This window comes from Lithobates pipiens, unplaced genomic scaffold (genome assembly GCF_037356315.1).
Source record: "Lithobates pipiens isolate NorthernLeopardFrog02 unplaced genomic scaffold, aLitPip1_a1.2 Scaffold_22, whole genome shotgun sequence".
In the NCBI taxonomy this organism is placed as follows: domain Eukaryota; kingdom Metazoa; phylum Chordata; class Amphibia; order Anura; family Ranidae; genus Lithobates; species Lithobates pipiens.
The window spans coordinates 105,299,638-105,322,948 of NW_027507784.1; the positions used below are offsets into that span (position 1 = coordinate 105,299,638).

The 23,311-nt window shown below is 44.5% G+C and overlaps 1 protein-coding gene across 1 annotated transcript in view; it reads right to left on the minus strand.

The window, feature by feature from the left end:
- Positions 1-23,311, minus strand: part of CHN1 (chimerin 1) — a 214,976-nt gene that overhangs the window by 127,595 nt on the left and 64,070 nt on the right. The window contains exon 6 of the mRNA XM_077448057.1: positions 2,716-2,829. Within this exon, the coding sequence (XP_077304183.1) occupies positions 2,716-2,829 (114 nt within the window). The remainder of the gene's footprint in view (positions 1-2,715; positions 2,830-23,311) is intronic.

Sequence of the window (23,311 nt, forward strand, 5' to 3'; positions counted from 1 at the left end):
GCATTACAGAGAATCTATAAGGGACAATGTTTCCATAGGAAACAGGTCCATTAAAATAGCATCCATTGTAACGTTTCTAAAACACATCTTTCAAGATCACAGGCATAGGAGGGTGTGCAGCACTTGTTTAAATTTGTTTTCTGCTTTACGTAATGAAACAAAAAAGAAAATAAGCTAATATATTCCTGTTAATGAAGGTCCAATTAATAGTAAAAATAACATTTCAGATCTGTAATGATAGATAACTGATTTTAAAGGTCTCCAGATGTGCAGTATGTGTAAAAACAGAATATTCTAAAAGTTAGGAAGGAAATGTACCCCGGAAGCTGTGCCCAAAAAAACATGCATGGGTAAAACACTAGTCAGCAATATTGCCTGTAATCTCCTTGCAGCTGATCTTTCCCGATTACGGACTTACCATGTCTTGTTTCTGTATTAAGTTAATCAACACGTTTAGTCCTACAGTACATATAGCCTTAATATTGTATGATTTATTCGATTTATATTTTTAGACACTATTCATGATCCAGCCCATTGAACTTGACTGTAGTGGTAAGAATGTTATTTCTACCATATAGATATACAGTAGATGTCTGTTTAGTTACACACAGTAATGGAGATTTATGGTCTCCATTTCTTGGGTTCATATTTAGTGTGTGTGACATCTGTAAGTGTCACAGGTTGGTGGGGGCTCATTATTGCCATCTAGTGGTAGGTTAAACTTGCTTCTTAGAGGTGGTGTAAAAATGTATAATTATTAACCACTTAAAGCGGGAGTCCGCCGTTTTATTTTTATTTTTTTTAAAGCCAGCAGCTACAAATACTGCAGCTGCTGACTTTTAAAATAATGACACTTACCCGCCCAGCGGGCCCGCGATGTCGGCACCCGAAGCCGATCTCTCGATCATCTCTCGGGTGCTGCCGCCGCCATCTTGGGTATGGGAATCAGGAAGTGGAGCCTTTGCGGCTTCATTTCCCGGTTCCCTACTGCGCATGCGCGAGTCGCGCTGCGCAAAAAGGATGGTCCCGCTGTCTCTGGGATCCGTGTGTTTCCCAGGAGACAGCGGGGGACCTTCGGAAAGGGGCGTAGATTCTGCGGAAAGGGGCGTAGCTTCTGCAGAATCTATGCCGGAAATGGGTGCAGATACCTGTACTGTACAGGTACCTGCACCCCCCTCCCCCCTGAAAGGTGCCAATTGTGGCGCCGGAGGGGGGGAGGGTTCCAATGAGCGGAAGTTCCACTTTAGGGTGGAGCTCAGCTTTAAGCCTCGGGCCATTTGGCTGGCCAAAGACCAGAGCACACTTTGCGATCCGGCACTGCAACGCTTTAACGGATAATTGCGCGGTCATGCGACGTGGCTCCCAAAAAAATATGACGTCTTTTTTCACCACAAATAGAGATTTCTTTTGGTGGTATTTGATCACCTCTGCAGTTTATTTTTTGCGCTATAAACCAAAAAATAGCGTCTATAATAATATCCCCAAAAAATATATAAAAAACGCTTCCCTCAGCTTAGGCCGATACTTATATATAATTTTTTTTTTAACCAAAAATATGTAGATCGCAATAAGCGCTTATTGATCGGTTTGCACAAAAGTTATAGCGTCTACAAAATAGGGGATAGTTTTATAGCATTTTAATTTTTTTACTAGTAAAGTCGGCAGTGATCAGCAATTTTTATGTGGACTGCAACATTATGGCGGACACATGAGACACTTTTGGTGCAATTTTGGGACCATTCACATTTATACAGTGGTCAGTGCAATTAAAAATGCATTGATTACTATGTAAATGTGACTGGCAGTGAAGGGGTTAACCACAAGGTGGCGCTGTAGGGGTTAAGTGTGTCCTAGGGAGTGATTCTAACTGGGGGGGGGGGCTCTGTGTGACAACACTGATCACCGCTCCTGATCACAGGGAGCTGTGATCAGGGTCAGTGTCATTAGGCAGAATGGGGAAATGCTTGTTTACATTAGCATTTCACTGTTCTTCCTCTCCGTGAGACAATCACGGGTATCCCTGCGGACAGAGTTCGCGGGACCCATGATCATGCTCATGGAGCTCCTGACAGGCGCAGGCGCGCGCCTGCAAGGCACCTCTTAAAAGGGTAATGTACAGGTACGTTAATCTGCCTGTATGTGCCCTTCTGGCGCAGTATATCTGCATGAGGCGGTCAGGAAGCGGTTAATTCATCATCTTTTTTTTTTTTGCTGCCATGAATAGTTTATTTAACATGGTTGGTTTTTGTTTTCTTTCACTCACCATATATACTGGTATGGAAATTTGGATTTTTTTTGTTTTTTTTTATCTTTACAGTAACTACCAATAAAAACATGTGAGGCTCCAAGAGGTCCTGATGAAGCAGTTTATCACATGAGATGTGTAGATCATAATATAAGTCATTGTATTTGCAACTTCGCCTCCTGTGCGGTGTTGTTTTTAACGTTGCTTTGACATGCCAATTTGGCAATATTTAGATGAAATTTTAATAAAATACTGCTGAAGTATTACCATTTAATTGTATGATTTATGGATATTGACTACTGGAGGCACAAGTTCTACCATCAGTATTTCGATTTTTGTCCCCCATATACTTGACCTTCTGCATGCTCAAGAAAATAATTACTTTTTAAAAATAAATGAATGGAATGTGTACATTTGGCATGGAATAGTGATATTACGTATTGAGGAAAAGAAGATCAGTTAGGTCTTACCTTAATGCCAACGTGTAAGTGCCAGGCTGACGCTGACTTTCCCGAATGAGATAGCTCCCCTCTGCAACACTTAACAGCTGATCTGTTTCTTCCCTGGATATCATACCGAAAAACCTGGCGACAGAAAAAAGATTTTTGTACGCACCGGAAAATCCTTTTCTCTGTGTTCATTGAACAACACAGCTGAATCTTTAAAACTTGACTATATAAAATGGACTTATGAAAGCCAGGGGTTATCCCCACAAATGTCTTAAGATCTGGGGCCCTTCATTTGCACATTTTGGTACTTGTGGATATATGGTGCACCATACCTGAATTATGTGATCCTTATTTGATATTCTGCGTGTACACAGAGGCATATACTTTCTATTCCAGAGATAAAAATTGACCTACCCTTTATTTGGCATAACTAGGAGTCAAGATATAGTGATTTATTCGGTTATCAGAACTCGTTTTGTTTAGTTACATTTTTCTTTATTTTTTTAAACTGTACTACAGTGTATTATTCTATTGTTGGCTATACGGAACCGTTTGATACTCTACTTCTTTGCATATCTCACCTCCATGGTGGTGGGGGATTCTCCATCTGATGACTGTTTGGAAGTGTACTTTGTACTACTAATATGCTGTAGACACTGCATTTGCTCTTTGGTTTATTAAACATTTTTAAAAAACACCGTTTAAAAATATATATATATATTGATCGGTGGGTAATGTCATCACCTGCATGAGGATAGCCCAAGGTACACACAAAAACACCAAGATTCGAAGAGCACAAGGGGGCAGGGGAGTGGAGAGCGTGAGGATGTCGAGAGCACAGGAGGGCAGCGGAGAGCACAAAAGGGGCAAAGAGTATTGATGGGATAGAGAACACCAGGGGGCAGCAGAAACAGGATAGGAGGAGCAGTGGGGGCAGTTGCATATAGAAGAATCATTCTCTCTGTCTTCCTCCTGCAGTCTTGGAATGCCTGCCTCTCCTAGGCATTCAGACTGCAGAAGGAAGATGGAGAGAATGATTCTTCGATATGCAGCCGCCCCCACTGCTCCTCCTATCCAGGTTACAGAGACGCCGCACTCACGTTCTTTCTCATCTGGCTCCAAGGTGTCTGCTCTAGCTCCTCCCTCTCTAGATTATATATATATATATATTTCATTTATTTTCTGGACTCCTGACAGACCCTTGCATCTTTCATCCAGTGCTGCACTGATGTTTCTGGATTCTGAATCATGGGGAAAGCAAAAGAATTGTCAAAGGTTCTGCGGGAAAAGGTAGTTGAACTGTATAAAAACAGGAAAGGGATATACCCCGTTTCCCCTAAAATAAGACCTAGCGTGATTGTCGGTGTTGGCTGCAATAAAAGCCCTACCCCCCAAATAAGCCCTAGTTAAAGTCCTTGTAGGTCTTCTTTTCAGGGTAGGGCTTATTTTTGAGGAAACAGAGTAGGGCTTATTTGGGTGGTAGGGCTTATATTGCAGCCAACACCGACAATCACGCTAGGTCTTATTTTAGGGGAAACAGGGTAAAAAGATATCCAAGGAATTGAGAATGCCAATCAGCAGTGTTCAAACTAATCAAGAAGTGAAAAATTAGGGGTTCTGGTGAAACCAAACCACGGGCAAGTAGACCAACTAAAATGTTAGCCACAACTGCCAGGAAAATGGTTTGGGATGCAAAGAAAAACCCACAAATAACTTCAGTTAAAATACAGGACTCTCGGAAAACATGTAGTGTGGCTGTTTCAAGATGCACAAAGAGGCACTTGAAGAAAGATGGGCTGCATGGTCGAGCCGCCAGAAGAAAGCAATTACTACATAAATGACACGAATTATCCTGCTTACAATACACCAAACAGCACAGAGAAAAGCCTCAAACCTTCTGGCACAAAGCCATTTGGAGTGATGAGACCAAAATTGAGCTTTCTGGCCACAACCACAAATGCTATATTTGGAAAGGAGTCAACAAGGCCTATGATGAAAGGTACAGAGGTGGATTGCTGATGATGTTTTGGGGATGTGTGAGCTACAAAAAGGCACAGGAAAATAGATTTTTAAAACTTCTTACTTGTAAAATCCTTTTCTTTGAAGTACATCAGGGGACACAGACCCATAGTAGTTACTAAGTGGGTTATAGGCCAACTTCAGGTAATGGACACTGGCGCGCCCTAAGACAAAAACGTGCACTCCCTATACAACCCCTCCCACTACAGGGAGTACCTCAGTTTTGTAGCCAAGCATTACACGTGTATACCAAAGAAGGGAGTGACCTCGGTGTCCCCGATGTACTTCAAAGAAAAGGATTTTATAGGTAAGCCGTTTTAAAAATCCGATTTTCTTTTCATACATCAGGGGACACAGAGCCATAGTAGTTACTATGTGGGATGTCCCATAGCAATGGCAACTGAAGGGAGGGAGACAACAAAAAAGTAGGGTGTTAAGAGACTAGAGGACTCATACTGCAGCCAGCAGTACACTGCGCCCAAAGACAATATCTTCATGACCTTTTACATCGATTTGATAGAATATGCTAAATGTATGGACTGAAGACCAAGTTCCGGCCTTGCATATCTGGGCCATGGTGGCCTGGTGAAGCACCACTCAAGAAGCACTAACAGCCCTGGTAGAATGCGCTTTAACATGAAAAGGAGGAATTTTCCTCTTTAGACTATAAGCTTGAACAATCACTTGACAAATACATTTGTAAATAGTAGATTTTGATGCTGCCTGTCCTCTTTTAGGGCCTTCTTGCAGTACAAACAAAACATCTATTTTGCGAATCTGAGCGGTCTCCTTTAAATAGACCTTGACTGCTCCCTACATCAAGGGAATTTAGTCACTTCTCTTCCCTAGATCGAGGCTCTGGGAAAAAGGAAGGCAGAACAATATCTACCGTATATACTCGAGTATAAGCCGAGATTTTCAGCCTCTTTTTTGAGGCTGAAAGTGCCCCCCTCGGCTTATACTCGAGTCATCGCTGTCTGCCCGCTCGATCAGCGTGTCGAGCAGACAGACAGCGGCCATTCTACTATTCAAAAGCCGCGCCTCCGGCTCCGCCTTCGCCTGTGATAGGCGGAACACTGAATTTCCCAGCAGCCTGTGTTCCGCCTATCACGGACATCGTATCATCCTCGTACTACGGACGAGGATGATACGACGTCAGTGATAGGCGGAACACAGGCTGCTGGGAAATTCAGTGTTCCGCCTATCACAGGCGAAGGAGGAGGCGCGGCTTTTGAATTTTACAATGGCCGCCGAAGAGGGCACGGGACGGAGGCAAGGCAAGGCAAGGCAAGGCAAGGCACGGCACGGGACGGGACGGAGGCAAGGCAAGGCACGACACGACGGCAAGGCACGGCACGGGACGGCACGGGACGGAACGGAGGCAAGGAGGCAAGGCACGGGACGGAGGCTCGGGACAAAGGTAGGCTGGACACACACACACACACACACACACACACACACACACACGGATGGATACACACACACACAGGGATGGGTGGATGGATGGAGACACACACAGGGATGGGTGGATGGATGGAGACACACACAGGGATGGGTGGATGGATGGAGACACACACAGGGATGGATGGATGGATGGAGACACACACACACACACAGGGATGGATGGATGGATGGATGGAGACACACACACACAGGGATGGATGGATGGATGGACACACACACACACAGGGATGGATGGACGGACACACAGGGATGGACGGACACACAGGGATGGACGGACACACAGGGATGGACGGACACACACACAGGGATGGACAGGCATGTCTCACCCTCGGCTTATACACGAGTCAATAAGTTTGCCAGTTTTTTTGGGGGTAAATTGGGGGCCTCGGCTTATATTCTCGAGTATATACTCGAGTATATACGGTAGTTTAAATGAAAACCTGTCACTAACTTTGGTAGGAATTCAGGATGAGGCTGCAAAAGATTATCTTTCTCATCAAAAAGAACCAAGGTAATATCTCGTATAGGCTCAAAAGGCCATTTCTGTAAAGTCGATAAGATTAAATTCAAATCCCAAGGGTTCAGAGGTGCCCTGACGGGAGGATAAATCCACGTTACCCCCTGAATAAAGCTAAAACCAGAGAGTGAGAAGCAAGAGGCCGTTGAAAGAATACTGACAAGACCGAGACCTGGCCCGGGCAAGCTTCATTTCCATTCCCATCTGCAGGAATTCAAGGATCCTACCTATGACATACTTTTTGGGGTGCCAACCCCTGGATCCACACCAGGAGACATATGCCTTCCAGACTAATATAGGATTCTGGAGGCCAGATTCCTAGCATTAACCAAAGTAGACACTACTGAAGGAAATAAACCACGGTCCTTTAGAATGTGGGTTTCAATAGTCAAACCATTAAATTTAGCGTTTGTAAGGAAGGATAGAATACCGGACCTTGTGCGAGAAGCAACAGCAGGGTCCAAGGGTCCCCTACTGCCATCTTTATGTCAGCAAACCAAGATCTTCTGGGCCATGCTGGAGCCACTAGAATCACCTCTTTCCCTTCCTTCTTGATCCTGTGAAGATGGACGCGGAAGCAGCAGAACTGGAGGAAAGGCATATATCAGTGAAAAACAATCCCATGGAAAGACCAAGGTGTCTGTTCCGCATGCCAGCAGATCCCTTGTCCTTGACACAAAATTGTGGACTTTATTGTTCAATCTGGGCGCAAACAGATCCACGTCCAGAACACCCCATTTTTGCAGATTCGACAGAAAGATCAGGGTGAAGGGACCATTCTCCCGGAAACAATTGCTGGCGACTCAAGTAGTCCGCCTGCCAATTTTCTATAACTGGAATAATAATTGTCAACAGGCAAGGAATGTTGCTTTCTGCCCAAGATAGAGCATGATACGCCTCCTTTTGGGCTGCACGACTTCTCGTGCCCCCTTGGTGATTGATGTAAGCCACAGCCGTGGCATTGTCAGATTGAATCCAGACAGGACAATTTCGTAATCTGAGCGCCCAGGCCTCTAGTGCCAGACGTACCACCCAAATTTCTAGAATATTGATGAGTAAGGTCCTTTCTGACTTTGACCACTTCCCCTGGACAGAAGCCTCTTCCAGGACTGCTCCCCAGCCTAGAAGGCTGGCATCCGTAGTTACCACTTTCCAGTATACTGGTAGAAAGGATTTTCCTTGTTGAAGGTTGCTGGATTTGAACCACCAATTGAGGCACTGACGGACCTCGGGGGATAAGCGCATTGGAAAGTCCAAAGCCTGGACCTTGTTCCAGGTCAACAGAATGCTCTTTTGCAGCAGTCTTGAATGAAACTGCGCATAAGGAACGGCCTCTAAGGAGGCCACCATCTTCCCTAACAATTTCATGCAAGTTGAATGGGAGGATTTCTCTTTGTTTTGACAAGTCCAACCAGTTCTTTTATGGAGCTGATCCTTGCCTGGGGTAAGAATACCTTCTTTTGAACAGTATCTATGATCAGCCCCAAGTACTGTAATCTCCTTGACGGCTTTAAGGAGGATTTTTCTACATTGAGAATCCAGGCTAGGAATTCTAGGGAGCTTACGACAGATTAAACTGGTTTAGACAGGTGACTAAAAGCAGATCATCTAGGTAGGCAAGAATTGTTATACCCTGAGCCCTTAACCTTGCAAAAGGAGGCGCCAGGATCTTTGTGAACACTAGTGGTGCGGTGGCTAGACTTAACGGCAGAGCCACAAACTGAAAATGACGATTTTCTACCTCGAAGCGTAGAAACTTCTGATGAGCGGGAAATAGTGGCATGTGGAGATAGGCATCTTTGATATCGATCAATGCCAAAAATTCCCCTCCTTGTAGAATGGAGACAACCAATCGGATTGACTTCATGCGAAAGGAACAGATAATTCAGGTGCCAGTTCAGATCCTTGAGATCTAGAATGGGTCTTACCTCCCTGTTTGGTTTTGGTATCGTGAAGAGGTTTGAATAAAACCCTGATCTCTGCTCTTCTGTGGAAACCTCTGATATCACCTTCTGAGACAAGAGATGATCCAGAGCCAGAGAGAGAGACATTTCCCTGCATCTCTGGGAACATTTGATTTAAAAAAACGGGGAGATGGGAATTCTCGGAACTCTAGTTTGTAACCTAGAGAAATTGCCACCCGTCTTGACAATGTTCCTGCCAGATCTTTGAAAATTGTAGAAGCCTTCCCCACACCCGAGCGAGCGGGGGCACCCCTTCATAAGGAGGCTTTAGTATTTCGCTTTGCAGGCTTTCTGCTTCAAGTACTCTTTTGGCCCTGGGATTGCCCCTGAGGTCTTCCTGTTGAACTCGACGATGGAGGCCATCGAGACTGTCTGGAGGCAGATACTCCTGGCACTGGAGAAGATGCACGTTTAAAAGGAAAAACGTTTAAACTTCTTCTTTCCTGGTAAAAAGAGAACTTTTCCCATTAGAAATCCTTTGGATATACATCGTCTCCAAACAACTGTTCACAATGAAATGGGAAACTGGCCAAGAGCTTTTTACATGGCGCTTCGGCTGACCAATTTTTTAACCATAGGACTGTGCGCATATGTACCAGCCCTAGCATAAGCCGTGAGGCTTGAATAATAAAATCTTTCATAGCATCCACCATAAAACATAGTGCTTCTAATATGCTGGACCTGCTGATCAGGAATAATCTTGAGTATCTCCACAAACAGGTCCTTTATGGACAGAGATACTCCAATCGCTGGCTGCACAACTGAACCTGCAAGAGCAATGTTGTTCTTAAAGAAATTCCAACTTTTTATCTGTTGGATCCTTCAACATCTGCACATTGTATACCGGACATGTCAGGCTTTTATTTACCGAGGATATTGTAGCATCAATTGCTGAAATCCCCCATTTCTTATAGATTTCCTCCTCCATAGGACAAAGTAGAGAAAACTTTAAGGAAAAAACTTTATCTTGGTGCTCCCAATCAGAATACATCAGCCGTTTTAGCCATGAATGGATAGGAAAGGCATCCACGGATTGGGGAGGCTTTAGTGATCCCAAACCAGAGGTGGGCTCATCACTAGACTGCACCACAGGCAGTAAAACATTTTAGTGAACCAACTTAGTAAGGGAGTGTACTAACAGTCTTTCTTGTAAGACTGCTCCATCCATATTAGGATCCTCGGAAGAAGAACATCAGCGTCTTCCTGATCATTTGAAAGAACTTCATGATCCCCTGCCCCTTGCTCTGAACAAGGGTCCTGAGCAATGGATGGGGATCCGTTACGCTTGGACCCACTATGGAAAGCGAACATAGGAACTACTATGGCTCTGTGTCCCCTGATGTATGAAAAGAAATTTGGTCAAAATTTATGGCAAGATGAATGCAGTATGTGATCAAAAAATACTGGAGGAACATTTGCATTGATCAGCCAGGAAGCTGCGCATGGGATGTACTTGAACCTTCTAACATGCTAATGATCCAAAACACAAGGCCAAGTCGACCTATCATTGGCTACAGCAGAATAAAGTGAAGGCTCTGGAGTGGCCATCTCAGTCTTCTGACCACAGTATCATTGAGCCACTCTGGGGAGATCTCAAAATGTGCAGTTAATATAAGACAGAATTTACAGGAACTGGGAGGCTTTTTGACAAGAGGAACGGGCAGCATTACCATCCGAGAAGATAAACAGCCTCACCCACACTAAAATAAATCTCTATCTCTATATCTATATATCACAGTGGTGTAGTGGTTAGCACTTTCACCTAGCAGCAATAGGGTCGCTGGTTCAAATCCCGACCACAACACCATCTGCCTGGAGTTTGCATGTTCTCCCTGTGCCTGCGTGGGTTTCCTCCGGGTACTCCGGTTTCTTCCCACACTCCAAAGACATGCTGGTAGGTTAATTAGACCTTGTCTAAAAAAGATTGAAATAAAAATGGCCTTAATATGTGTATGTGAATGTTCTATGTGTTTGTAAGCCTGTCAGGCCCTTATGGGGTAAAGGACTAAGCAAAGCCACAGATGGACTCTGGTGGCAAGAAAGCACCCAAGGCGATTCAGTTCGCATAGGTAGCGCTATACAGGTCACTCACTCTATATACACATACAATAAATAAAGTGTATGTATGTGTGTATACATATATATATATATATACATATATACACACACACACATACACACACACACACAGTGCCTTGCGAAAGTGTTCAGCCCCCTTGAACTTTTCAAACTTTTGCCACATTTCAGGCTTCAAACAAAGATATAAAATTTTAATTTTTTGTGAAGAATCACCAACAAGTGGGACACAATTGTGAAGTGGAACGAAATCTATTGGATAATTTAAACTTTTTTAGCAAATAAAAAACTGAAAAGTGGTGCGTGCAAAATTATTTGGCCCCTTTACTTTCAGTGCAGCAAACTCACTCCAGAAGTTCAGCGAGGATCTCTGAATGATCCAATGTGGTCCTAAATGACTGATGGTGATAAATAGAATCCACCTGTGTGTAATCAAGTCTCTGTATAAATGCACCTGCTCTGTGATAGTCTCAGGGTTCTGTTGAAAGCGCAGAGAGCATCATGAAGACCAAGGAACACACCAGGCAGGTCCGTAATACTGTTGTGGAGAAATTTAAAGCCGGATTTGGATACAAAAAGATTTCCCAAGCTTTAAACATCCCAAGGAGCACTGTGCAAACGATCATTTTGAAATGGAAGGAGCATCAGACCACTGCAAATCTACCAAGACCTGGCCATCCCTCTAAACTTTCAGCTCATTCAAGGAGAAGACTGATCAGAGATGCAGCCAAGAGGCCCATGATCACTCTGGATGAACTGCAGAGAACTACAGCTGAGGTGGGAGAGTCTGTCCATAGGACAACAATCAGTTGTAGACTGCACAAATCTGGCCTTTATGGAAGAGTGGCAAGAAGAAAGCCATTTCTCAAAGATATCCATAAAAAATCTCATCTAAAGTTTGTCACAAGCCACCTGGGAGACACACCAAACATGTGGAAGAAGGTGCTCTGGTCAGATGAAACCAAAATCAAACTTTTTGCCCACAATGCAAAACGATATGTTTGGCGTAAAAGCAACACAGCTCATCACCCTCAACACACCATCCCCACTGTCAAACATGGTGGTGGCAGCATCATGGTTTGGGCCTGCTTTTCTTCAGCAGGGACAGGGAAGATGGTTAAAATTGAGGGGGAAGATGGATGCAGCCAAATATAGGACCATTCTGGATGAAAACCTGTTGGAGTCTGCAAAAGACCTGAAACTGGGACGGAGATTTATCTTCCAACAAGACAATGATCCCAAACATACAGCAAAATCTACAAAGGAATGGTTCACAAATAAACGTATCCAGGTGTTAGAATGGCCAAGTCAAAGTCCAGACCTGAATCCAATCGAGAATCTGTGGAAAGAGCTGAAAACTGCTGTTCACAAACACTCTCCATCCAACCTCACTGAGCTCGAGCTGTTTTGCAAGGAAGAATTTCAGTCTCTCGATGTGCAAAACTGATAGAGACATACCCCAAGCGACTTGCAGCTGTAATCGCAGCAAAAGGTGGCTCTACAAAGTATTAACGCAAGGGGGCCGAATCATTTTGCACTCCCCACTTTAAATTTTTTTATTAAAGTTTCAAAAATCCAATAGATTTCATTCCACTTCACAATTGTGTCCCACTTGTTGGTGATTCTTCACAAAAAATTAAAATTTTATACTTTATGTTTGAAGCCTGAAATGTGGCAAAAGGTTTAAAAGTTCAAGGGGGCCGAATACTTTCGCAAGGCACTGTATATACACACACCTCACATTTTTGTAAATATTTTATTATATCTTTTCATGTGACAACACTGAAGAAATGACACTCAGCTACAATGTAAAGTAGTGAGTGTCCAGCTCCCCTCAAAATAACTCAACACAAAGTCATTAATGTCTAAACTGCTGGCAACAAAATGGAGTAAACGCCTAAGTAAAAATGCCCACGCGGGCCCAAAGTGTCAATATTTTATGTGGCCACCATTTTTTCCAGCACTGCCTTAACCCTCTTTGGTATGGAGCTCATCAGAGCTTCACAGGTTGCCACTGGAGTCCTCTTCCACCCCTCCATGACAACATCATGGAGCTGGTGGATGTTAGAGACCTTGCGCTTCTCCATCTTCTGTTTGAGGACGCCCCACAGATGCTTAATATGGTTTAGGTCTGGAGACATGCTTGGCCAGTCCATCACCTTTACCCTCAGCTTCTTTAGCAAGGTAGTGGTCTTCTTGGAGGTGTGTCTGGGGTCGTTATCTTGGAATACTGCCCTCCTAATAGAACAGTGTTTTTCAAAATAACCAAGGGACTTCAACAAAGAAATCTTTAATTTTGTAAAAAAACACACAACGATGAAAATTAGAGAACAGCAATGACTGTAGCATGGAGAAAGATTACAACAAAAATTTCGGAAGGTTACAACTAGGGATGCACCAATACCATTTTTTTTGTTAACATCGAGTACAAGTACCGATACTTTATTTTTTATATTTTTTTTTTTTACCGATACCAATTACTGGTACCTATCGCCTTGAAAGAATAGTTAGAGGGGTGGTAGAGAGTGGGATGGGGAGAAAGGGGGTAAGCGAGGACAGAGTTGGGGGAGTAGGAAGGTGAGGGCAGGGGGATAAGTGAGGATGAAGAAGCACAGAGGTGATGAGTATGCAGCAGTATGACTTCTTTCCTGTCTATGCAATCTGCCCACCCTAGGTTTAACCCTTACAGTGCCGGCCAAGGCCATCTTTAATATTGATTGGACCCTGGGTAAACATTTTCTTGGGCCCTCCCAAACACACTTATCAACTATTTGCAGGACAGCTACCTCAAAAGAATGACTGGGCCCGGGGTAGCTGCCCCTTTTGCCCTTTGTTAAAGACAGCCCAGGTGCCAGCCCAAGCACTCACCATACACAATGGCCCCTCCATTCTCACGCAGAAGCCTGAAGAGCCAAGATGGTGAGGATGAGCAGAAATGTTGAAGACCAGCAGATGCTGCACTCCTTGATGCTGGAGGAGTTTCAGAGTCTGGCCTGTCCTCCAACTCTACCAGTGCTGCCCTCATTCTGGGCTCACTTTTATACTCTGTTCAGCGCTGAACTGGTGAGCAATCATAGCTGCCCATTGCGTTTCTCCGCATTATCCTTTCCTCTCTTGCATTTGCCTTTCATGGATGACCAGCCTTCTTAGGGGGGCTTGAATGAGTTTGTGATATTGTAAAGATGTAATATTCTAGAAGTTACAGATTTGGAAGGACAACCTTCTCTTGCTATGGCTGAAAAGGTCACCCCTTTGGCCTTCATCTGGACAAGCTGCTGCTGGAAGGTTTCAGTCACTTTAGAATGGCTCACCATCTTGGAAAGTCAGTAAAAACTGGAAAGCTAAGCTGCCAGTTAAATACTGTGTCAGATAATTAAAGAAATTAGCACAAGGTGCCAGATTAACACACACACACACATTATATACAGTGGTGTGAAAAAGTGTTTGCCCCCTTCCTCATTGCCTGTTCCTTTGCATGTTTGTCACACTTAAGTGTTTCGGAACATCAAACCAATTTAAACAATAGTCAAGGACAACACAAGTAAACACAAAATGCAATTTGTAAATGAAGGTGTTTATTATTAAAGGTGAAAAAAAATGCAAACCATCATGGCCCTGTGTGAAAAAGTGATTGCCCACCTTGTTAAAACATACTATAACTGTGGTTGTCCACACCTGAGTTCGATTTCTCTAGCCACACCCAGGCCTGATTATTGCCACACCTGTTCACAATCAAGGCATCACTTAAATAGGAGCTGCTTGACACAGTAAGGTCCACCAGAAGATCCTTAAAAGCTACACATCATGCCGAGACCCAAAGAAATTCAGGAAAAATTAAGAAAGAAAGTAATTGAGATCTATCAGTATGGAAAGGGTTATAAAGCCATTTCCAAAGCTTTGGGAATCCAGCGAACCACAGTGAGAGCCATTATCCACAAATGGCGAAGACATGGAACAGTGGTGAACCTTCCCAGGAGTGGCCGGCCGCCCAAAATGACCCCAAGAGCGCAGCGACGACTCATCCAAGAGGTCACAAAAGACCCCACAACAACGTCCAAGGAACTGCAGGCCTCACTTGCCTCAGTTAAGGTCAGCGTTCATGCCTCCACCATCAGGAAAAGACTGGGCAAAAATGGCCTGCATGGCAGAGTTCCAAGGAGAAAACCACTGCTGAGCAAAAAGAACATCAAAGCTCGTCTCAATTTCTCCACAACACATCTTGATGATCCCCAAGACTTTTGGGACAACATTCTGTGGACCGATGAGACAAAAGTGGAACTCTTTGGAAGGTGTGTGTCCAAGTATATCTGGCGTAGAAGGAACACTGCATTTCATAAAAAGAACATTATACCAACAGTAAAATATGGTGGTGGTAGTGTGATGGTCTGGGGCTGTTTTGCTGCTTCAGGACCTGGAAGACTTGCCGTGATAAAAGGAACTATGAATTCTGCTGTCTACCAAGAGATCCTGAAGGAGAATGTCCGACCATCTGTTCGTGTACTCAAGCTGAAACGAACTTGGGTTCTGCAGCAGGACAATGATCCTAAACACACCAGCAAGTCCACCACCGAATGGCTGAAGAAAAACAAAATGAAGACTTTGGAGTGGCCTAGCCAAATTCCTGACCTGAATCCTATTGAGATGTTGTGGTATGACCTTAAAAAGGCCATTCATGCTCGAAAACCCTCTAATGTAACTGAATTAGGACAATTCTGCAAAGATGAGTGGGCCAAAATTCCTCCAGGACGCTGTAAAAGCCTCATTGCACGTTATCGCAAACGCTTGGTTGCAGTTGTTGCTGCTAAGGGTGGCCCAACCAGTTATTAGGTTTAGGGGGCAATCACTTTTTCACACAGGGCCATGATGGTTTTGATTTTTTTTCACCTTTAATAATAAAGACCTTCATTTACAAATTGCATTTTGTGTTTACTTGTGTTGTCCTTGACTATTGTTTAAATTGGTTTGATGTTCCGAAACACTTAAGTGTGACAAACATGCAAAGGAACAGGAAATGAGGAAGGGGGCAAACACTTTTTCACACCACTGTATATATATATATATACACACACACACACACACACACACTTTTTTTAATATTATATAAACTGGACAATTGCTCCAATGCTGCAATCCATTTACTTATCCATTTTTACAATCCATTTATTTTTTTTACTAAAAAAAAAGTTCAAAAATACAAACTTGAAATGCCAATATGCTACTGCAGTTATGAACATCACTGTTCTTGGTCAGGCTAGTCAGGCTATGTGTAACCTTCTGTTGGATATCATCATGCCTTTATCCCAACCCAGGGTGTAACACCAAAAGGTGTCATACCCAATTCATTAATCGTGACTCATGTGTGTTAACCCCCTATGGGGAGGTCAATCACATGATTAGCAATCAGTAAGCGGCAGTGGTACACATATTCGATATACAAAAAAGAAACACAATAATACAGATATTTAAACTGCAAGAAAACAGTAGAAAAAGAAAGAAAAATGGAAAAAGAAGTCGGTCAAAAAAGGTACCAAATGTATCCAATGTTATACACTCAGACTGAAAATTATGTACAAAAACATCATCATAGATATTGTACTTATACCATCAACACAGAATCACTAGTGACAATAATATTCTGCTTCATTTATGACTAGACTGCATAAAAAGTCTATATTCAAGTAGATCATCTTCAATTATATTTTGTGTATCCAGTCCCGTATAATTCCACTGAATCTAAGAAAGAAAAAAAGTGAGGTGTAGATTCAACCAATTTTCATAGAAACAAATGCAAGTCATAGTCTCTATTCATTCCGTTAGGATATAGAGACTAACTTGTTAATCCACCATACCTCCCTTTTCTTTAATTTAAGTATCCTGTCAACCCTTCTTTTATCCCTAAACACTTCCTCCAGGACCATAAATCTGGGGTCCGAATCCTGATGTCCCTGATCTAGGAAATGTCGGGATACCGGCAAACCAGGTTGTTTGTGTCCGATTGTAATTCTAGGTTGAGCTATTCTGTCTTATTTTTTGCGTCGTCTCCCTGACAATCAATTTGCAAGGGCATGTGAGGATACAGATCACATGTGATGTTTGGCATGTGTGAAAACCATTTATTAGGACGCTTTCCCCAATAGAGGGGTGTGTATAATGATCACCTTTAAGTAATAGATTGCATTGCATATAGTTAACACAGGGATAACATCCCTTTCTTTTTTTCCCCAAAAATTGAATTTTTGTTTCCTCTGTCTTAGCTTTTTATTCAGATCTAACTAGGCAATCCCTTAATGTTTTATTGCGCCTATAGGCTTTAATGGGAACCTGTTGTAAAATGTCAATCTGGGGGTAAGCACGTTTCAGGAAGGGCCAATGTTTCCAAACATTTTTTTCACTATAAACTATGAAACTTAAATGAGAAGGGCAGTCTCTTTGTGTCCCGTTTCTGTTTCCTAAATATAGTCTCACCCCCCTCACGTTGCAATTTTAAAGCCTTCTGTGAAATCATCCTCAGTGGATACTTTTGTTCCCTGAACTTCTGGGACATTTCTTCCAATCAGTTTTTTTATATTCTCATCACTAACTACACGTGTCACCCTTAATAGTTGGCTCCTTACAATTGATCTAAACACATGTGGTGGACGGTAACTGTCAAACAATAAAAGTTGGTTTCTGTCAGTCGGTTTTATATATAGATCAGAATTGATCTGATTCCAGTCAATGTAGGTCGTTTTATCCAAGAAAGGAACGGATTTTCCACAAACATTACATTTTAAACTGAATATCGGGACAGAATGCATTCAACATTTCCACAAATACTTTTAATGACTCATTGTTGCCCTGCCATATCGCAAAACATGTAATCTATATAGCACCACCAGGTGGCGCAATATCTCTAAAACAATTCATTCAGAAAAACGTATTTTTGTTTGAATTTGCTCATGAATGCGCAAGCATATGGCGGGGCAACATTCTCAAATCGCCTTTCAGGACAACCCCGGAGAGAGTGTAGCTCCACCTTGTCATTAGGAAACACATGCCCACTTTAAAAACACCTCCTCTTCCTCCATGGCTTCAGTTATTGTGTTTCCTCCTTGGAGGAAGCATGTGCCTGAACCAGGGGAGAGCTACACTCTCTGCAGGGGAGTAAGGCTTACCTTTCGTTACAGGTTGTTTCTTCTTTTGACCCCCAGCAGCATCTCCAGTGGGGGAGGACTCCTGGAGCTCCTGGTCCCGCCGTCTCACGGGAGTAAGGACCCTCGGAGTGCCGGCGTCGGGTGCCCGGTGTCCGCTGATTTAGCACAGGGAGGGCTCTGTCGCTGGCGGAGGTCGCTGCAGGTCAGCGGTGTGGCTCCGTTTTCGGCGCTCTGAGGGGGCGTGGCGCCGTGGTTCAAGCGTCTGGAACGCAGGGATCATGGGGCGGGTCAGGTGACCGTGTGCTTCCGCTTCCGGCCGGCCTTGATGACGCGGCGGCCGGGAAAATTAAAAAAAATGACGGAGCTGTTTGTGATAGCTGCCTTACTCAAGCGATGGAGGAGTGTAAGCCAGCTATGGCGGAGACAGGCGCCCCTAGCACCGGTCCAGCCCAGGTACGTAAGGTGCACTGGCACCCTCTGCTTCACTGTTGGGCTATGTCTTTGTCTGTTCCCCCCTCTTGGGGGCCTGTCGCTGCAGGTCAGAGGTAACTTCGCTCGGACCTTTTGCAGCCTGGTTCTGGGGTCTCACTAGTGGTCTGTTTGGTGGTGGGTCTCTGCACTGGCTTGGTGTTAAGCAACTGGTTGTTGTGAGCTTTTAGTGAGTTAAACCTGCATGTCGTTTCAGGAAAAATCACTAGGAAAAGCTAGACCAGGTCAGAGAAAATGTCCTTCTTGCAAGACCCCCCTTAGAGATTCATGGCAGAAGGCAATGTGCAGAAATTGTATCAGAGAATTGGTGGAAGAGGAAACATCCCAGCAATATAAGGATTTGTTTTCTTCGGTTAAAGAGCTGACAAACTCCTTGAGTTCAGTCAGGTCCATCCTGATACAAAACCCTCCCGCACAGACCGAGCCTCAGAACTTGCCGCCCAGCCCCAGGGCGTCGTTGTCCAGACAGGTGGATACCGAGGATTCTGGAGACGAAGGGGGTAGTACTCTCATCTCCTTCAGGGATTCTGAGGAGGAGGAAGAGGAAGAAGATAGCAGGGGCTCTAAATTCAAGCTATCACTAGAGGAAGTAGATGACATTCTTAAAGCAATCTACACTACTCTAGAAATTCAAGAAGAAAAAGTACAACTGTCAATTCATGACAAAATGTACCAGGGGTTGGACGAAACAAAACGGAGAGTTTTTCCAGTCCACAGGGTCCTCTCAGATTCGGTGAGAAAAGAGTGGAAGGACCCAGAAAAAGCCCCTTTCTTCTCTAAAGCTCTCAAAAGAAGGTTTCCCTTCGAAGATAAAGACTCAGAGGTTTGGAACAAAAAACCCAGAGTCGATGCAGCTTTCTCGCAGGTATCCAGACGAACGGATCTAGCCTTTGAGGATATGGGGATCCTTAAAGACCCAATGGACAAAAAAGCTGACTCCATCCTTAAAAAGGCTTGGGATGCTGCGTCAGTCAGTCTAAAACCAGCTATGGCAGCTACGGTTGTGGCCAGGAATCTGGAATGTTGGGTAGAGAAGCTGAAGAGCCATATTGAAGCGGGGACACCCCGCAAGGATCTCTTAGAGTCCTTTCCACTGATCCTGAATGCAGTCAAATATATGGCAGATGCATCAGCAGAATCGGTTAAACTGGCCGCTAGGTCTTCGGCTCTTGTAAATTCAGCCAGGAGAGCAGTTTGGCTGAAAACATGGTCTGGGGACACTGCTTCTAAGGTCAAACTGTGTGGTCTACCCTTCTCGGGTGACTTGCTCTTTGGACCCGATTTAGAGTCTGTGCTGGATAGGACAGCCGATAAGAAGGCTTTTCCAGCTAAGAAAAAGCAGGTTGCCAAAAAGAATTTTCGTGCTTTTCAGCAGTCCCATAAAAAAGACCAGGATCGCAAGAGCAGATGGGGTTCACAGAAGGGCAAAGGCAAGGGTGGAGTCCTCTTTAGATCTCCCCCAGAGCAGTCCCCTAAGAGCAAGTGACAATATCTCCCCAGTGGGGGGGATACTGTCAGCTTTTCGCGAACAATGGGACAGGCTGTCTCCAAATCTGTTCGTGAAGAATATTGTCGATCAGGGGTACAGGTTGGAATTTTCAGAACCACCCCCGAGCAGGTTTTATGTGACAACATTGCCAAGGGATCAGGAGAAGGCCTCTGCAATGAAGCTTTTGTTACAGGAGCTGATACAGCAAGAGGTTCTGATTCAAGTCCCAGTAAACCAGCAGGGCAGGGGTTTTTACTCACATATTTTTCTGGTGAAAAAACCCTCAGGGAAGTACCATTTAATCCTGAATCTGAAAGTTCTGAACAGGTTCATTCGGTACAAACATTTCAGGATGGATACAATTTTCTCCATCACAAAGTTGTTGACCCCAGAATGCTTCATGGCATCCCTGGATCTAAGGGATGCCTACCTTCATATACCCATTCATCAGGCATCGCAGCAGTTCCTGCGCCTGGCATTGAAGGTGGGGAGTTCGGTATGGCACCTCCAATTCAGGGCTCTGCCATTCGGACTCTCGTCCTCTCCCAGGGTCTTTACGAAGATTATGGCAGAGGCTTTGGAGCCCCTGAAGTTGAAGGGGATTCCAGTCGTCCCTTATCTGGACGACCTTTTGTTTTTTGCAGACTCCAGGGAGCAGGTCCTAGTCAATCTCCAGAGGGCCCAGTCTCACCTCGAGGGCCTGGGATGGCTTCTAAATCTAGAGAAGTCAATCCTGACCCCCTCACAGGAAATAAAATTTCTGGGGTATACGTTAAATTCGATTCTCCAGAAAGTTTTCCTGCCGCTGGAAAAACAGGAAAAGTTGCAGCTAGCTGTACAGCGGATACAGAGCAACCAAACAGTCTCAGTCAGGACGGCTATGGCAGTTCTGGGCCTGCTTACAGCAGCAATCCCGACTGTTCAGTGGGCCAGGTTCCATTCCAGACCCCTTCAGAGGGAGGTTCTGTCAAGCTGGTCCCATCAGGATCCTTTGGAAAAACAGCAAAAAATTTTGTCAAGGACGAAAAGGGCTCTTTGGTGGTGGAGAGACCAGGCAAACCTCTCAAGGGGCCTGGTGTGGACCTTTCCTGTGGACAAGCGCCTTACTACAGACGCAAGTGCCTGGGGCTGGGGAGCCCACCTGGATGGTCAGACATCTCAGGGGGTCTGGTCCAAACAGGAAGCTCAAAGATCATCCAACTGGAGGGAGTTGAAGGCGATCTTTCTGGGATTAGTGGCCTTTCAGCAGAGTTTGAGAGGCCACCATGTCCAGGTGTTGTCAGACAACACAACAGCGGTTACCTACATTATGAAGCAAGGGGGAACCAGAAGCAGGAGCTTGATGAAGCTGACCAATCTGTTGTTAGCCTGGGCAGAGCAGAACACAGCCTCACTATCGGCAGTGCATCTGAAGGGCTCTCAGAATTTGTTTGCGGACCTCCTAAGCAGGCGCAAATTGCTAGAGGCAGAATGGAGTCTGAATCAGGAAATGTTCCTGATGATCTCCGAGGCCTGGGGGGTTGCACAGGTAGACCTTTTTGCCAGCCAGCAGAACTCAAAGGTGGACAGATTCTTTACTCTTCACCGAGGAGATGCAGCAATAGGGTTGGATGCATTTGCTCACCCCTGTCATTACCAGCTGTGCTACGCCTTTCCCCCCTTTCCTCTAATTCCACTAGTACTGAGGAAATTCAGGGAAGAAGGGACAGACTTAATACTAGTCACTCCTTTTTGGCCAAAAAGGCCTTGGTTCGCGGGTCTTCGAAACCTAGCCTCGAAGCCCCCATGGAGGTTACCACTCAGAAAAGATTTGTTATCCCAGGGGACAGTAAATCATCCAGAGGTGGAACTTCTACAGCTAACCGCCTGGTTTCTGAGGAGGACCTATTAAAAGCCAAAGGTCTCTCAGATAAAGTAGTAAAGACCCTGCTGTCTAGCAGGAAGGCAGTTACACAGGCAATTTACATGAAAGTCTGGAAAAAGTTCAACTCCTGGTGTAGTTCTAGAGAACTCAAGGTCAAGAGCACGGAGTCCGTATTGGAGTTTCTCCATGAGGGAATGGAGAAGGGTCTCGCAGCCAGTACCCTGAAGACTCAGGTGGCGGCCTTATCAGTTTTCTTTGAAAAGACTTTATCTAAAGAAACTTTAATTTCTAGATTTTTTAGGGCTCTTGATCGAAGTAGACCAGTAGCCCTTAAAGACTTTCCCAGTTGGGATTTGTCTACAGTTTTACAGGGTCTCTCGGGAGCACTGTTTGAACCCTTACAAGAAGCTTCTTTACAGAAGGTGGTTTTAAAAACAATCTTTTTGGTGGCCATCACCTCGGCCAGGAGAGTCAGCGAGCTCCAAGCTCTAGCTATTACAGAACCCTTCCTTAGAGTTTATCAGGACAGGGTGGTACTGAGGACGGATCCAGCATTCCTACCGAAAGTATCCTCAGCTTTCCATCGATCGCAGGAAATAGTGTTACCTACATTCTCTGCAACCCCAGCGAATGCAGGAGAGGAAGTTTTTCACACATTGGATGTGAGAAGGTGTCTATTACAGTTTCTGAAAATGACTAAAGATTTTAGAAAATCAAACGCCCTTTTTGTGATATTTTCTGGATCACGCAAGGGGGAGAAAGCTTCTAAAAGTACGCTGGGTAGGTGGCTTAAGTTGGCTATAACAGAAGCCTATAAAGCAAAAGGAGAAATACCTCCCTCAGGTATTGCTGCCCACTCTACTAGATCCACGGCAGTTTCCTGGGCTGAAAGGGCCGGTGCAACGCCTGAACAAACCTGCAAGGCTGCCACTTGGTCCAGTTATTCGACATTTCTCCGGCACTACCGGTTAGATCTACTGTCTGCAGCAGATCAGGCCTTCGGCAGGAAGGTACTGCAGGCAGTAGTCCCGCCCTAGGGTAAGTTTCTCGGTTATCCTCTCAGGGGTTGTCCTGAAAGGCGATTTGAGAAAGACTAAGTTAGACTTACCGGTGACGGTATTTCTAAGAGCCTTTCAGGACAACCGTTACTTCCCTCCCTAGGTTATGCTTAGTAAATGTATTAAGTTCTACCATGGTGTTGTGCTTTCTGTGCTTTGTTTTCCAGTGTCGGAAGGCCACAATAACTGAAGCCATGGAGGAAGAGGAGGTGTTTTTAAAGTGGGCATGTGTTTCCTAATGACAAGGTGGAGCTACACTCTCTCCGGGGTTGTCCTGAAAGGCTCTTAGAAATACCGTCACCGGTAAGTCTAACTTAGTCTTTCGAGCCCATTGCAACCCCATTGAGTTGCACAGAAAATTGACCTTTAAACAGAAAGTAATTATTGAATAAAATTACTCGCAACAATTTCTCAAAAAAAACAATTTGAGCTTCAGAATACGCTTTACTGTTCCTGATCAGTCCTATTGCCGCATCAATGCCACTCTGGTGTGGGATTGTTTTATACAGACTCGCTACATCCCACGTTACCAGAATCTCATCTC